At 48.2% G+C, this 16,566-nt stretch overlaps 1 protein-coding gene across 1 annotated transcript; it reads left to right on the top strand.

Annotated features, from left to right (window-relative positions):
* Positions 1–4,060: 4,060 nt before the first annotated feature.
* Positions 4,061–16,534, top strand: LOC135809580 (ER degradation-enhancing alpha-mannosidase-like protein 1). The gene is made up of 13 exons (XM_065322958.1): positions 4,061–4,639; positions 6,072–6,144; positions 6,745–6,848; positions 7,113–7,281; positions 7,816–7,999; positions 9,062–9,153; positions 9,726–9,808; positions 10,889–11,015; positions 12,105–12,275; positions 12,812–12,885; positions 14,501–14,597; positions 15,655–15,903; positions 16,163–16,534. Exons 1-13 carry the CDS (start codon positions 4,335–4,337, stop codon positions 16,259–16,261), a joined length of 1,827 nt encoding a protein of 608 aa, XP_065179030.1. The 5' UTR covers positions 4,061–4,334; the 3' UTR covers positions 16,262–16,534.
* Positions 16,535–16,566: the final 32 nt, after the last annotated feature.

The following is a 16,566-nucleotide window of genomic DNA, read 5'->3' on the forward strand; positions in this document are numbered from 1 at the left end:
ATCGCGCGTAGATCTGCGTGCGGTGATGCTGGCGCGCGTGGTGCTCCGGGGCGTTTGTCGTCCTCGTCGTTCCGACAATGGTGAGTCGTACTTGCGGACTTGCTTCTTTCGCGATTGTGCGTTGCATCTCCGCCGTTGGGGTCAATATTTGACCCGGGCGTTGTCCATACCGCTTGTTCTGGATGTGTTGTGCGGTCTCCGTTGATCTGGGTTTGCGGTGGTCAGGTCCGAGTACGAATCTACCACGTGAACCGTGTGTGGTGGATTAATTATTTTATTTTGGTGGAGATCGAAAATGATCTCCGGTCCGAGGAAAACGGCTCGATCCGGCCGGCGGTCGAGTGTGCCTGTTGTGTATAGCGAGAGCTGCAGAGTGCAGTAAATATTGGCGCCCCTATTGTAACTGTCTAGTCTCTAGGTATCCATTCACCTAGAGACTAGACAGTTACAATAGGGGCGCCAATATTTACTGCACTCTGCAGCTCTCGCTATACACAACAGGCACACTCGACCGCCGGCCGGTCCGAGCCGTTTTCCTCGGACCGGAGATCATTTTCGATCTCCACCAAAATAAAATAATTAATCCACCACACACGGTTCACGTGGTAGATTCGTACTCGGACCTGACCACCGCAAACCCAGATCAACGGAGACCGCACAACACATCCAGAACAAGCGGTATGGACAACGCCCGGGTCAAATATTGACCCCAACGGCGGAGATGCAACGCACAATCGCGAAAGAAGCAAGTCCGCAAGTACGACTCACCATTGTCGGAACGACGAGGACGACAAACGCCCCGGAGCACCACGCGCGCCAGCATCACCGCACGCAGATCTACGCGCGATCCCCGCGCACGACCTACGACACCACGCAAGATCGACGTCTCCAGAACACAACTCGCGAAGACAACAAGAAGCCATCACGTCGTGTCCGACTACACTCCACATATCTTCCTCAGCCTACGTTCACCTTCGACGTCGACGACCATCTTACCAGCTCCTCGGACAACCTGGAGAGATCTCCCGGTAAGTCCAAAGTCAACACGTGTGTCTCTCTCAGAGACCCGCCAGTGCGACTTCTCTTCTCCTTCGATACACCAATAACCGCCGTCCTGTCTGTGTGTTTTATAGCTCCGTCCACCTGACAGAAGACTCAGCCCACGCCACGAAGAACGTGATACAACACTAACCCCTTCATCAATAATTAATTAGTAAACAATTTCTCGTTCAACAAAGGATTAATACCGGAGAGCCCAAACCCCCTGGGGGGACGCACAATTAATTAACTACGAGTGAACCCAAGACGGTCCAGCGCAACAGCCGAGGTAAGCAATGCTGACTTCCGACATTTGATCCCCAAAAACCGGTGTACCTCACCTGAACAACATACTGGAAGCTGCACTGAACTTATGTTTCCATGTTACCAATTGCAACATTCCACAAATCATTCATAATTGAAGGAAAAGTAACCCTGAAGATGATTCAAGAAATATAACTCTGTTTTATTTGTGGAATTCATGAGGTCCGTGAACAAGACTATTAGTATTACCAAGACCAACAGCAACAACGAGAACAACACTAAGGAGAACAACAACAACAACAACAACAACAACAACAACAACAACAACAACAACAACAACAACAACAACAACAACAACAACAACAACAACAATCAACGACAATTGCAACGACAACAACTATTACAACAACATCAACGACGTCCATCAACACCCACACCACAACACCAACGTGCAGACGGGGTGTTCCGACGTGGTGAAGGCCTACCCATGGCCTCGTCGGGACATCACCAACCTCGTCGGCAGCGAGCACCTTCTCACAACAGTCGTCATGGTGATGACTATGACCAAGAGTAGATAAACAAGAGTGTGCAACTCACGGATTCGTTGGCCCACGGCGGAATTTTTTGTTGACGTAATCTTTTCGACGACGCACGCGCTGCGAGCCTTTTGGAGAGGTTTCCCTCGTGCACTTGGCCGGGCTTTACACTATAAGGTCTGTGCCCAGCACGTGCTCTCACACTGCTCTGCGGCAAAGTCCGCGTTTCTCTGAAAAAAGGTGACGTCAACAAAAAATTCCGCCGTGGGCGGGGGTATCTGCAGATTGTGCAGGAGAGATCCGGAGTTGCACACTCTTGTTTATCTACTCTTGCTATGACTGTTAGTGTTACAGCTGACGAGCTAGCTGAGAGAAGGACGCCATGGGCAGAAGTTGAAAAAAGACAAGAAAAAAGAAAAAGAACAAAAGAACAAAAGAAAAAAGAAATAAATCACAAATAATTTAATTACAGAGGAAGACAAGAAAATAACATCACAAATCCTTCCAGACGTGATCCCTGCAGCGGCAGCAACGTGAACAATACTACGGCGGCAACACGACGACTTCTACAACACAAAAAAACGAAAATTATAAAAATCCTACCAACCCGTAGAGTAACGAGGGTCCGAACCTGGGTTTTCCCAATACGGTTCAAATCAGGGAGTCGTAAAAGCCCGGGAGAGGACACGGGATGCGCGCACGCGGACGATGTTTGCCTCGGCCAGAAAGTGAAGCACGCTAGGCCGGCGCGGCCGGATCTGCTCGATCCACGGCGCTGTGCTTGTCTTCAGGGCAGGGAGTCCTAAAATACCAATATTTTATAACTCGTTGTTGACACCATTATCCGAAACTGGTGGCGAAGGAAGGATAAACATGATTGTATGTCTGTCAGACTCAGTACAGGGGTGGGGAGTTGAGTGTGTGTGTGTGTGGGGGGGGGGGGGGGGGGGGAGGCGTGTGTATGTGCACATGTGCTTGTACTTTTGTGTGTGTTTGTACAGTGTTTGTGTGTGTGCTTGTGTGTGTGCGCGCGAACGTGTGTGTGCATTTTTGTGCACAATTCCGTTATGAAGTACAAATGATAGGTTTACCTTTTGTACACTCGCCAAGACTTCCGTTTCCTAAACGGCTCAAGTCACCGCGTACTCAGTATACGAGTAGAAAAGTGTTGAAATTATCAAGATTTATAAATAACGACCTGCAACCATGTACAATGTAGATAGATAGGGAACACACATTGATTGTTTTTAAAAGAATCCAGGCATTATCGTGAATCATGGAACGAGTGCGTAATAATGCTCTATGTTGCGTTTTGACGATGCTGAAGGAAGGGAGCCGTCGCGATTTACTCACAACACACGCACAGAAGTCCACTCGACTGCAATTTCTGACACAAATTCATAAATCCACGAGTACGCCGAGGAAGCTCAGCGGATCTCCACAAGAACTTTCGCCCATCACCTGCAATGGAATATGGGCTGTATGATACGACCAGTGGTTAACACGGGAAGTGGCGTCATTTTCCACAAATCTCGTTTCATTCACAACCATTTGACTGCAATTCAGTGCAATTTCTGCCACAAATTCAACTCCACGAGTACGAGGAAACTCAGCGGATCTCAACACGAACGTTGGCCCATCACCTGCAATGGAATATGGGCTGTATGATACGACCAGCGGCTAACACGGGAAGTGGCGTCATTTTCCACAAATCTCATTTCGTTCACCCCAACTCAAATAAAAGTGAAGTACAATTAGGGATTTGTCTTGCATTTCCATCGCCTCAGAATAAATTAACTTCGATAAACTGAGAGAGAATGAGTGAGGCAGCTGGAAGATGAGGATGAAAATAGAGATCAGAAGACTCGACGGAGCAATCGTCTCCGTGCTCTAAGAGAAATCGGAGAATGTCCCAATTAGTATTTCAAGAAGACATCACAATTTTCGAAAATAATAATTTCCTTGCCTCGCAACACCGTTCCCTGGCAGCGTTCCCCGGCAGCGCGAGGCAAAGATGTTTTCTGGGAATGTGTGCCGTGTCCTCTCCCGGGCTTTTACGACTCCCTGGTTCAAATGGTCGCAAGACCGGGACTCTGCCAACCGGTTTATGGTTGTAGTCAGGAGCACTACGCGTCCTCGCCTTGTAACATGCTGTCAAAATCGAAAAACATCGTTCGTACATGTACGTAGCTGTCAACACATCCGAAATGAATCAAACTGACGTGGATTTTTGTCAAACTCAAAGTCAGAAAATACTCCTTGCATTGCTGACTGTGCTACCTGGTTTCACGTTTGTTTTGTCTCAATGAGAATACAAATTGCTTTCAGTACAATATCTCGCAGCCCATTTTCTCCTAGGTGGCCGTATAAATTGTCCCGTACAATCAGTGCAATTGTGGCCGTGTCTTTCGCTGAGTGATTTTGTTTGGAAATGAGGAGTAGTGAAAGTCCATATTGGATACAGATTCACTGTGAAATGGCCTGCTTCTGCATGCCATGAAGCCCAGCGAGGACGCTCCACGTCGTGTAAATGCTGGGTTCACTAGGATCGCCCTGATGTCGCTGTTGTACGCGATAATAGTGCTGTTTTTCCAGTCGCTGTTATGGCCGGAGGTCGTGGTGACTCGTAGGGAGTCTACCCTGGAGGTAGCACCCATATCTCCTTCAGAGCTGCTGGAGCTGCGCGAGTCTGCCAGACGGATGTTCTATTTCGGCTACGACAACTATATGCGTCATGCATTTCCAGCTGATGAACTGGACCCTATCCACTGCACAGGACGAGGTGCTGACAAAGAGAATGTGTACGTAATGTTAGTGGCATACTATACAGACAGTCGTGTACTACATACAGTCGTCGCCAAAATATCCGGCCAATGCTATGCTAGCTACCGGTAGCTGTACGGTGCATGGGCCGCATGCACTGCCACTGCCACTGCTGGTACTACTAGTCACTGCACATGCCCTGCTGCCAGTCCTGCATGGCTGCATACGCTCAGGCTGTGTTGACATGAGGCGTTTCAACCCGGGTTGAGTTCGACCCGGATCAGATTTCAACCCGCCATGTACACAAAATGAATGGCGCGTTTACACGACACATGGCGCTTGACCCGGGTTGATTTTTTTTTAAATTTCAACCCGGGGCGGGAAAAATCGTATTAACGTACTTCTATGCGTATCTCGCGCCAGGTTTCAATAGCAGTGCACAGCTATATAGTACAGGCAAATTTCGCGCGAAAGTATTCACGTGACTATACAGGACTCTAGAAGTGGACTTTTTGGCGGCATACCAGTATTTGACCCGGGTCCACTGCCTTCATGTAAACGCTCACCTATTTTGTCTATCGTACAGACTTTCAACCCAGGCTGAACTCGACCCGGGTTGAAAATTCTCATGTAAACACAGCCTCAGTGCAGTGCTCGACCCGAGTGCAGCGCAGACTGTTCAGTGCTGTGCTGGTACTGACCGGGGAGTCGTAAAATACCGACTCCCTGGTACTGACTGTAATAATTAATGCATGCATGCCACCTTGATTCATGAACGATGAAGTACCGTCGATGACCGTGTATCATGCCACTGTATCCATGGCATTGCCCGGATTTTTTTGGCAACGACTGTAGTAACTGTGCTTGGTGGACTCCAGGCGCATGAAACTGAAAGAGTCCGTGCCCTGCACCGGCACACGGCACGGCGTTTGTAAATCTGGGCCTGCGCAGCGTCCAGCGTGAGCTGATCTTATCCATGAGGTTGCATGCCACCGAACGCAGCTCTGGACTAGTACTTCTCAGCCACGGCGTTGCGTCGTCGGAACATTGCGCACGGCACCGGACACTGGGCCGCGTGGCTGTGCTTTATTCGTGAGGTCGGATTACATTTGATCAAGAGTACATAGCCAAGAGTGTTCAACTCTACAACCCCTGAGCCCATGACGGAATTTTTCCCTGACATCAGTCTTTCGGGGGCCATTTGGCTCACTGATGATACTGCGATGGTCAAATCAACGGTGATAAACAGGGTAGATGTATGTATTTTATGACGTAAAAACTGGGTGCGGCGTATACTCCCTAAAATACGGTAGTAAAGGTCGAGTGGGCGTGGGCACTGAATGCGGATACTCATTGAAGCATGAAGTCTTGAATGCTGCCTGCTCTAGGCGCTCAATGGGCCGTGTTGGGCTACGCTGTACCGTCTGTGTGTGTCTGTGTGTGTGTGTGTGTGTGTTTCCCTGACTGCAGTGAGAATATCAATATCAATGATGTGCTGGGGGACTACTCTCTGACGTTGATCGAATCACTCGACATGCTGGCTGTAAGGCAATACTAGCACTGTTTTCTCTGTCCCAGGTGATGTCCTACTGCTTTCCCCATAGTCTTCTGTCTGAGTTTTGTTCACCGCCCAGCCTGTGCAGGTGAAGACTTGAAAGGCGCAAGCTCTGCTTGTTAGTTTGTTTTACTACACAGTACGCTCTGGACTCCTCCTTGGTTTCCCTTTTCTCTCTAGCTCTTCTCTTGTACCTTCTTGCTAGTATTCACTTAAATGTGGGGCTTTGAATAAAACAAGTTGACACGGTACGCTCTCCTGAGCGGCATTGAGCACGCTCAGTACACTGGGTACATCTTCCGTTGGTTTGCTATTCTACACCAGTGTAGAATTCAAGCCATCTTCAACATTCGGCGTGTGCATCTCTGTGACACTTTTGCCGTTCTTTGTCGACAGCTACGCTACGCCACGGCATACGCATTGCAGCATAGCTGGCCTGCTGCAAGAATTCCTGGCTTGAACCCCGTGGGGGTAGTGGTCAATTTCTTCCTCAACCTTACAGATATAAACGTAGCTATCACCTTGTACCTCCCTCAAACTATGCGAATGGTTGTCGTTTTATTTGTTTTCATTTTTCCTTTCGTTTAGATCCTTGGCAATGCCAGTGAGTTCAAGCGTGCAATTGGTCTTGTTGTTCAGCACGTGGACTTCAATCGTAACAACACTGTCCAGGTCTTTGAAGCCACTATCAGGTATTCATCTCACGGAACTTCCGTGTGTGTGTGTGTGTGTGTGCGTGCGTGTGCGTGCACATGCGTGTGTGGATGGGTGTTCGTGAATGCGTGTGCATTCTTGATCCAAGTGCTGCAACTCCTGTCAGTGAAGTGTTTTTGTGGCGCAGTGGATCATCTTAGATCTATCTGTGCACTTCCTGCAGTGTACGGCCTGCACGCGTGAGTACCCATGGCAACATTAAATCCGTTGTTCTGTGCACGTTCGTATTGTATCCTCTCTAGGGTGTTGGGCGGTCTACTGTCTGCACACCTTCTGGCTACGGACCCGGAGCTATCCGAGAGCCTGTGCCCAGACGGGTATGACAATGAGCTGCTTTACCTGGCCAGTGACCTGGGATCACGGCTATTGCTTGCGTTTGACAACACGTCCACTGGCCTGCCGCACCCACGAGTAAGTGAACGAGCTGCGCACTGGAGTGAATCAACTGCGCAGTCCACGTAATCAAGTTCACAGTACTTCTACATGCAGTACATTGTTGTGTAGGTGTATGCAAGCCTATCGGCATGCATGTTCTGTGGGTATATGCAAGCCTATCGTCAGACATGTGTTGGCTGCTGTGTGCTGAAATGTAGGTCCATACACTACATTTTGTTCCACCTTCTGTGTGTGTGGATGGATTTCGATTAACGTCATGAGTACTCATCTGCCCTTATATTGCCCTCAGAAGATCTGCTATAAAATATGGGTTTGTTTTCGCTCCAGTTGTCTTCCAGGCGTGGGAAAGTGGTCTTAGCTCTTTCCCAAAATGGGATTTGCCCTGCATTTACCTAAAGAAAATTATTTCGCACGACCAACTGCTTTGCAGTTTTGTTACGTGAGTTTTGTAGTACAGAATTGCAGCAGAATCGGCAATGCGAATCCAACCTCATGGCCGAAGAAACGACGAATTGATCAGCATGCATTTTTGTTGATGTTTATGTTCAGGTGAATCTGCAGTTTGGCCTGCCGCAGAATGGCTTCATGAACACGTGCACGGCAGGTGCTGGCACCCTTGTGCTAGAGTTCGGCATTCTGAGTCGCTTGATCGGAGACCCTGTATATGAGTCAGTGGCGCGCCGTGCGGTTGACACGCTGTGGAAGCGTCGCCATCACGACACTGGACTGTTAGGTAAGTGCAGCGCTGCTCAATGAAATCCGGTTGCGTGAGTCAAGTTTGCGCCTTGCGCCCTTTCGCAGCCCAGTGTTTGCAGGTATAGGGCTGCGCAACGCCCGGCGCGTACTTGAGTGACTCGACTGGATTTCATTGAGCAGCACTCTAGAGATGAGTTGGTACGTTATGTCAACATTAGCAAGCTGGGGGAGGAGGGTTATACAGCCAGTGGCTCAACTCTTTTTCCAGTTGGGCATGAGAGTGCTATGTCACAGCCGGGTCGGAATCACGACAACGCCAGCTTTGGGATCCAGGTACTGTATGGAGCCGCACATATTTGGGTGGTGTTCCTCACAGTGTGATCCAGGTACTGTATGGAGCCGCACATGTTTGGGTGGTATTCTTCCCAGTGTGGCGACACCTCCGCGGGTAGTGACTGGCCTCGGGCCCTCCTAGCCCGGGGGGGGGGGGGGGGGGGGGACCCACTGCCAGAACTGACGAATAGTCGCACTATTAAACGTTAGCATGTAACCTGAGGGGCCTGTCCAGCGGATGCAGTACTTCACTTTGAACAGAGTGCAGCCAATGTGGCCCAGAAGTCGTTATTTGCTGGCTTCTGACGTCATCGCTCTCAAGCCCTGTACACCTCCCGTGCGTGCTTGTGCCTGGGTAGTGTTCAACACAGAATAGTACTAGTATGTCATACTATTCTGTACGATATTAGTCCATTGTGAGGGGCTCCTCATGCGGCTAGCTGCTTCCCTACAGCAACAGTTTTGTAGTCGGTGAAAGGATGGCCAGGTGCTTGCTGGTTGTCATAGTTAATGGTAGTCCCGGTATGGACTTTTCACAACCAAAGGCGCGTGCGTGCGTCTGCATGTGTGTGCGTGCATGTGTGTGCGTGCATGTGTTTGTGTGTGTGTGTGTGTGTGTGTGTGTGTGTGTGTGTGTGTGTGTGTGTGTGTGTGTGTATATAGATGTGTATGAGCACACATTGTGAGGCATGCATGCATACCTGGCATCTGTACTACCTCTTTTCACGACCTCGACTGCTTTCTTTTTGTTTGCGGTGCACTGCAGGGAGCGAAATGCACATTGACACGGGTGCTTGGACAAGCCTTTCCAGCTCCATCGGTGCTGGCATTGACTCTTTCTATGAATACCTGCTCAAGGTAGGTATTTGTGTGCTTAGGTTAGACGGTTTGTGTGCTAAGTTTATGTGGGAGGTTAATGCACGCCTAAGTAGGCGAAGTGATTGAAAGCTGGGCGAATGGATGGGTCACGGTGTCAGTGCAGATGGCTGAGTTGAGCCCTTAGCAACAATGTACTTGAGTTGTACAATGATCTATACTCGCTAGTGCCATTGCCATTGGAGTGTCTTGTTACAGTTTTCTGTTTGCCTGACTATCTTCTGGTATTTGAGTAGCTTGGTGTGTATCTGTATGCATGGAGTGTATTCACATGTGTTGCAAGCTTGGACCGGCATGGCATTGTCCCGTTTGTCGGTGGGTGGGTGCGCGCGCACATGCGTTTGTGTGGGTGTAGGGGGCATTTGTTTGACAAGAGCAACTGGCATGCATTCTCATGGTGTGCGTGCGTGTGTGCGTGCGTGTGTGTATGTGTGTGTGTGTGTGTGTGTGTGTGTGTGTGTGTGTGTGTGTGTATGTGTGTGTGTGTGTATGTATGGGCACTCACGCTTGTGTGCATGTATATATCTGTGTTTTGTGTGCTTCTGTCATGGCAGGCATACATCTTGTTTGGGAAGCAAGATGACTTGGATCGCTTCAATGCGGCTTACTCGTCCATCATGAAGTACATGAAAAGAGGGTATGTTGGTGAGACGAGTGCTGGTGAAACATTTTGAATGATTTTAAAGAAATATTCTGCACGGCTTGTTTCCTATTCACCGGTTTGGGATCTCTGTATTGACAGGATCAGGAGTTTCTCGACTGGGAGGGATGGACGTAGCATGCCTGGCCTGTTGGAAGTCCAGTGTGCTTGGATAACTGGTAGTACAGTCAACTTTGCGTATAACCACACTCGGCGGGGCATCAGAAAAGTGTCCTTATTCGCGAAGTCTCCTTATACCCGAAGTCTCAGTATATGTACAGTCAACTTCGCTAATAACGACTGCGGATATAACGACAATTCGCGAATAACGACATAATTTTCATGCTCAGAGCAAAGTCCCTTCCAACTGTGACACATAAAATGAGACTTCGGGTATAACGACACTTCGCGAATAAGGACACTTTTCTGATGCCCCGCCGAATGTCGTTATAAGCGAAGTTGACTGTATTACAGTTAGATGGGACTTTGCTCTGGGCATGGAAATTCTGTCGTTATTCGCGACTTGTCGTTATATCCATTTATCCACAGTCAGTCGTTATTAGCCAAGTTGCCTGTAGATACTACCAAGAGTACATAAACCAGAGTGTGCAACTCGGGATGGTTCCTGTGGGAGCGGAATTCGTGCACTACGTCATTTCTGACAGCATGGTACGGTGAAAAGTTGCGTAACCAGTCGCGGTGGTGCAGGTCACTGAGTTTGTCCTGATTTCGGTTTTTTGATACGGATAGCCTGGTGACTTTACTTGTCGGTGGATGTACGCAGCGTACACAGTCACACAAAACACCGAAATACTGAAACTGGACGTCTAAAATCAAGCAAACTTGGCTGATTTCCGGGCTATGAAACATGAAAATTTGAGCTGTACGCAAGTCGCGGCTTGGCTGACCTCATCAGGGTGACGTAGTGCTCGAACTGCGCTGTTTCAGATCTGATATGCAGAGTTGCGCACTCTGGTTTATGTACTCTTGATACTACCACCACTAGATTGTGAGTGATATGTGACTGTACACTGATAGTTGATGCTTCTTGTTTCTGTTGTTGATTGCTTTCTCCAGTGCTGTGTGTGATGAATCAATGGATCCCAATGAGCTTCCACCGTATTTCGTCAATGTCAATATGCTGAGCGGTGAGAGAATCAACGGCTGGATTGACTCGTTGTCTGCGGCGTTCTCTGCAGTTCAGGTTGGTGTGTGTGCGTGTGCGCGTGTGTGCGTGTGTGTGTGTGTGTGTGTGTGTGTGTGTGTGTGTGTGTGTGTGCGTGTGTATGTGTGTGTGTGGGGGGGGGGGGGGGGGCGTGTGTGTGTGCATGTGTGTGTGTGTGTGTGTGCGTGCATGTGTGTGCGTGTGTGTGTGTGTGCGCGCACACGCGTGCGTGTGTGCATCGGAAGTGCCGTGCTCTTTGAGTCATGTGTCTCTTGCTGTGTGTAGAGATTGTGCTGTTGTTATCACGTACCGTATTTTCCGGAGTACCGTATTTTCTCCAATAATAGCCCAGTCTCCAATAATGACCCGGGGTGAGGGTGGTTTGAAATAATAAGAGCACAGTCTCTAATAGTAGCGCGGGTCACAATTGGAGGATGCAACAAGTATATTGACTGCATATAAAACAGCATTACAACATGCCAAGAACATATTTGTAAGGAGGTTTTCGGTGTACTGCTTACTTCCTGGCGCCAATGCTTTTGTGAAACATCTGTTTTGACAATATTCCTGAGTTTAGGGTTGAGAAATCAGTCTTGATATGGTCAGTTTATGCCTGTATAGACTGGAGTTGGCTTGATAGTTGACAATTGAAAAAAATAAGAGCCCAGTCTCCAATAATAGCCCAGTCTCTAATAGTAGCGCAGGTAGAGCTGTCACTGAAAAAATAAGAACCCCGGGCTTTTATTAGAGAAAATACGGTATATGCCGCACCCCCCCCCCCCCCCTTGCCCCCCCTTGCCCCTTTGCCACGCAATACAGACATCCACCCTATTTATCACCATTATTTTGATCATCAGAGTAACAGTTATAGGCCGCTCCCCCCATTTTTTGGGTGAGGTTGAGTGTTCAAATTGCGGCTTTTACTCCGGAAAATACGGAATGTTCTGTTATTGCCATCTCAATATTGTTGTTAAATTGCAGGTAGCTGTGATTTTGTCACATGATGGTCAATAACAAGGTGCAAACCCTGTTCTTTGTGATGTTATCAGCCATAGCCAGTGCTAAATTAATGGTATAAACCCAATTTTCATAGCTGGCACTGTTTTTTCTTGTACACCGTGGCTTTAGGTGCTGAAGGGTGACATCCAGGAAGCTATTTGTAGCCATGCCCTCTTCTACACCTTGTGGCGACGATTCGATGCCCTGCCAGAGCGCTTTGACTTCCAGACGACGTCGACGAATGTTGCATTCTACCCTCTGCGCCCCGAGCTAGTAGAGTCAACGTACATGCTCTACCAGGTGAGTGCCAGAGGCTGAAGTGCAGCTGCAGGAGTGTTGTGACGTCACGCCTACGTCTCCCTTTCCCTGTTCTATGCTCGCACACACACACACACACACACACACACACACACACACACACACACACACACACACTCTCTCTGATGTGTGAAATGTTACACTACTCGTAGCCTGTAGGCCATCCTATGGATACTGTGTATCGTTGCACTCTGGTGGCGTGAAACTTGCAAGTGGGCTGGCTTCAGTCTACTATACCTGAACACTCTGTTCTGTTGGAGCATAGCTAGTTGTTGTACTGTGCCAGTCTGAGGTGGATAGACATTTTGCTGTGTGCACTGTGGCTATGTTTTGCAGCTCTCAGTTTTCCATAGTCCTAACTTCGTTATTGTCTTTTGTTTGACATTTGTGTCAACTGCTGCTGCTGCTGCTGCTGCCGCTGTTGTTGTGGTGGTGGTGGTGGTTGTTGTTGTTGTTGTTGTTGTTGTTGTTGTTGTTGTTGTTCCTGCTGCTGCTGCTGTTAATCTTGTTGCTGGCAGGCCACCAAGAGTCCGTTCTATCTTCACGTCGGCCGGGATATTCTGAACAGCCTCAACCAGCATACACGTGCAAGGTAAGACCTCACCAGTGTATAGTATAGGCTGTCTGCACGCTGTGTTGTGTCTGTCGCAACTACTCACTATGGTTTTGGCACAAGAGTGAAATATATGCGAGACCTAGTACTGATTTGTATTTTTAATTGTTCTGTATTTTTTTGTAAAATCGGGAAAATACTCCAGCTTTCATTGTCAGTCCATGCAATCTACTATTGCCTTATTTGCTGGAGTGAAGCCGCGCTTATCCATGAGTAATCGCATGCCAGGCTCCTCTGTGTTGTCAATGTTCACTTGTCCAATTTTGTCTACCTCCCCTTTTATGTTGCTGGCCAGTGCTTTGTAGTAAAAATAAATAAATAAATCAACCTTGCCGCTTTAACCCCAAACACTCATTTCCATACAAGCAAATACAAACTGGAGTGTAACATTGCTTCCAGGAGGGGAGGAGAGGGGGGGGGGGGGGGGAGTACTTGTACCCCAGTGCTGCTCTGAACCAGGTAAGTCTGGCTGGTGCTTGCACCGAATGTTAGAGAAGGCACTCTGCTTGTTGTTGGTTAGTGTTTGAGTAGCTGGCCTGGTTCTGCACTGCTTAGTTTTATCTATTTTGTCGTCTGTGTAAACATGCTACTGTACGCCTTACACTGCACGACACTGCACAGCAGAGAGTCGTAGAGTACAGGGGATACAACACGGGTGACTGCAACACTAAACAATGTGAAAGTTCGCTCCCGGGCTCCCCGTTCCAATCCCCCTTGGAGTGGGGTCGATTTACGCATGCTCACACATGGCACGGTGGACTGGGTTGTGTTTTGGGCCAAACAGGCCAAGACCACGATCTCAATCGCGAGTTGCATAGACCACATATCACAGAGACGTTCCGAATACGAGGTCGAAGCGCACATCATTTTCGGTACTAACTTATGATATCGTATTGCCTCCGACTCCCTGGTATACTCCCTGGTGTATGTGTAATTCAGTGCTGCTCAATGAAATCCAATCGAGTGAGTGACTACCACGCCTGGTCGCTGCTCCGCCCTAGACTTGTGAGCACTAGGATGTGAACTGGTGCAGGGCGTGAACGTAATTACCGTCATTGGATTTCACTGATCACCACTGTACTTGAGCAATGTGCTTCACTGTGCTGTGCTGTGCTCTGCTTCACTGTCACAGTGTGCTGTGCTTCACTGACACTGTGCTGTGCTGTGCTTCACTGACACTGTGCTGTGCTGTGCTTCACTGACACTGTGCTGTGCTGTGCTTCACTGACACTGTGCTGTGCTGTGCTTCACTGACACTGTGCTGTACTGTACTGTACTGTGCTGTACATGTACGATGACTACCGTCATCACACAAGGCTTACATGTATATGTCATGTACTGTACAGGGCCTACAGGCAGAACATTTCGTCCAACTCCAAAGAAAAGGAGTTCGTCCCGCTGTAAATTTCGTCCACGGATCATAAGAGTGCATTTGAAAAGCTAGACAAATTGACACTAGTCGGGCATTTAATTTACTGGTTCAAGTACTAGTAGTCCAAAAGCTCCTTGGACGAAAAGACGAAATTAAATTCCAGACGAATATTTCTGCTTTAATGTACAGTACTATCTTTCTCCACTGTGCTGGGTCTTGCAGGTGTGGCTATGCTACTGTGCATAATGTCAATGACAAGTCACTGGAGGACCGGATGGAGAGTTTCTTTCTCAGCGAGACTGTCAAGTACCTGTACTTGGTATGTGCTGTGCTGTGCTGCTGCTGTCAGTGTTGTGCTGTACATTGTACGGTGTTATGCCATTGGCATTCCACCAGGGGTGAAACGAGTATCTATTTTGACCAATCGATCACTCGTTCATAATCCTCGATCGAGTATCCGATTATTTTGAGTATTTTATCAAAATTCAAAAGGGCTAGATTTGTGAATTCTCGACCAATTCGGGAAGAAATTATCTGTGAACATAAAACAAAAGTCGCCAACGTCTTGTACAGAGTGTAAAGTAACGATTTTCATCAGTACTTTCATATCTCAGAACGTTAACTGACGTTACTTGCCGTGGTGATCGCATCGTCCAAGTCATAAAAATACTGACTCAAAGGCATGCATAACACATGCATACCAGTGGACGAGCGGTACAACAAAAGTTTTTGAAAAATAGAATGCCAATACTAAAAAAAACAAAAAACAAAAACAAAAAACGATCGAGTGCAAAATTTCGAATACTCGCTCGTTTGAAATTTTCGAACGAATACTCGAATATTCGAACTTATCGTTTCACCCCTACATGATTCCACCCATCTGTCCGGTGTGTGTGTGTGTGTGTGTGTGTGTGCGTGCGTGTTTGTGCCTACGTGTATATGTCTGTGTGTGTGTGTATGTGTGTGGTGTGTGCTTGTGTGCTCGTGTACGCGCACGCGTGTGTGTGTGCGCGTGTGCATGCGCGCCTTGTTGCAGTCCAACCGTGACTGTGCGCGCTCACACTGGGCTGGAATTTAATAGCGCATTGTATATTGTTTTTCCTTTTCAACACTCTCAACTAATGAGCATTTTATATGTACTGTGATTTTGGTGTTGCCCGGCTGCAATGTGCTGTGATGTATAGAGGATACACATATGCAATGACGTCAATTCCGCCTTGTATGGGAGCTAGCTGAGTTACAAAATGCCCATTTACGGGTAAAGTGCGTACAGAAACCCCATATAAAGAGGAGCTTTGAGTGGCAAACGTAGTATGTGACGTGTATTGCGTATCCTCTATACACGTCTGGTTTCCTCTTTGCTCTGTGTTCTGCAGCTGTTTGACGAAGATAACAAGTTGAATCGGCACGCTGACAAGTTCATCTTCAGCACCGAAGGTCACCCGTTCCGCGTCGGATCGTTCAGGACGGGCAATGACGACAGCGACCGATGGTTTGACCAGCTTCGGCCGTCGTTTCCACCAACCGGGTCGAAACGTGCCCATCGGGATCATCGCCGTCAGTCCCAACAGATGAATATAAGTGAAGAGATCCTGCAGCAATCTAAAGCTCACACCTTGTCTCATGTAAGTCACACAACTGCACCCTGTCATGCCATTGTTTCTGTATTGTGTTCAGAGATATGTGGCAAATGTGCCTCATTTCTATACCAATCATCATGTATGTTATGGGTAACCTTGCATAGCGACGCTGCATTGTTTATGGTTTTGACGTAATGGTGGGCGTACGTGTGTGTGTGTGTCCGTGTGTGTCCGTATGTGCATTTGTGTGTTTGTCTGTCTGTCTGTGCGTCCGTGTGTTCTGTGTGTTCTGTGTTGTGTGCAGTGCTCTCGCTGGTCGGGTAGCAATGACTCTCAGCTGCCTTACCCGTTGACCCGCTACTTGCTGGGCAAGTATGAGGAGATGGTGGGTGGCTTTACGTAACCTGCTGGCCTGGATGCATCGCACTGCCACCCATCACGGACTTTGACTCACCCTGTTCACGCCGTCACGCACGATTCTCACCGTTCTCGTTTCCTCTACAGTTTCTGCTTTGCTCTTCAGGCACCCGTGTCTCTTTGGCCGCCTCTTAGGGCGTGTTAGAGGCATTATCTTCTTGAGTTATCTATTTTTTAGTTATTATTATATTTTTCTGAGCAGTGTTGCATCCTGCTAGCCGGCCTATATCTCGTCTCCAATGGGTCTTGACTATTTTCTTCGCTATTCCCATCCCAAATTTTAGCTGTTGG

This window comes from Sycon ciliatum, chromosome 2 (assembly GCF_964019385.1).
Source record: "Sycon ciliatum chromosome 2, ocSycCili1.1, whole genome shotgun sequence".
Taxonomy (NCBI): domain Eukaryota; kingdom Metazoa; phylum Porifera; class Calcarea; order Leucosolenida; family Sycettidae; genus Sycon; species Sycon ciliatum.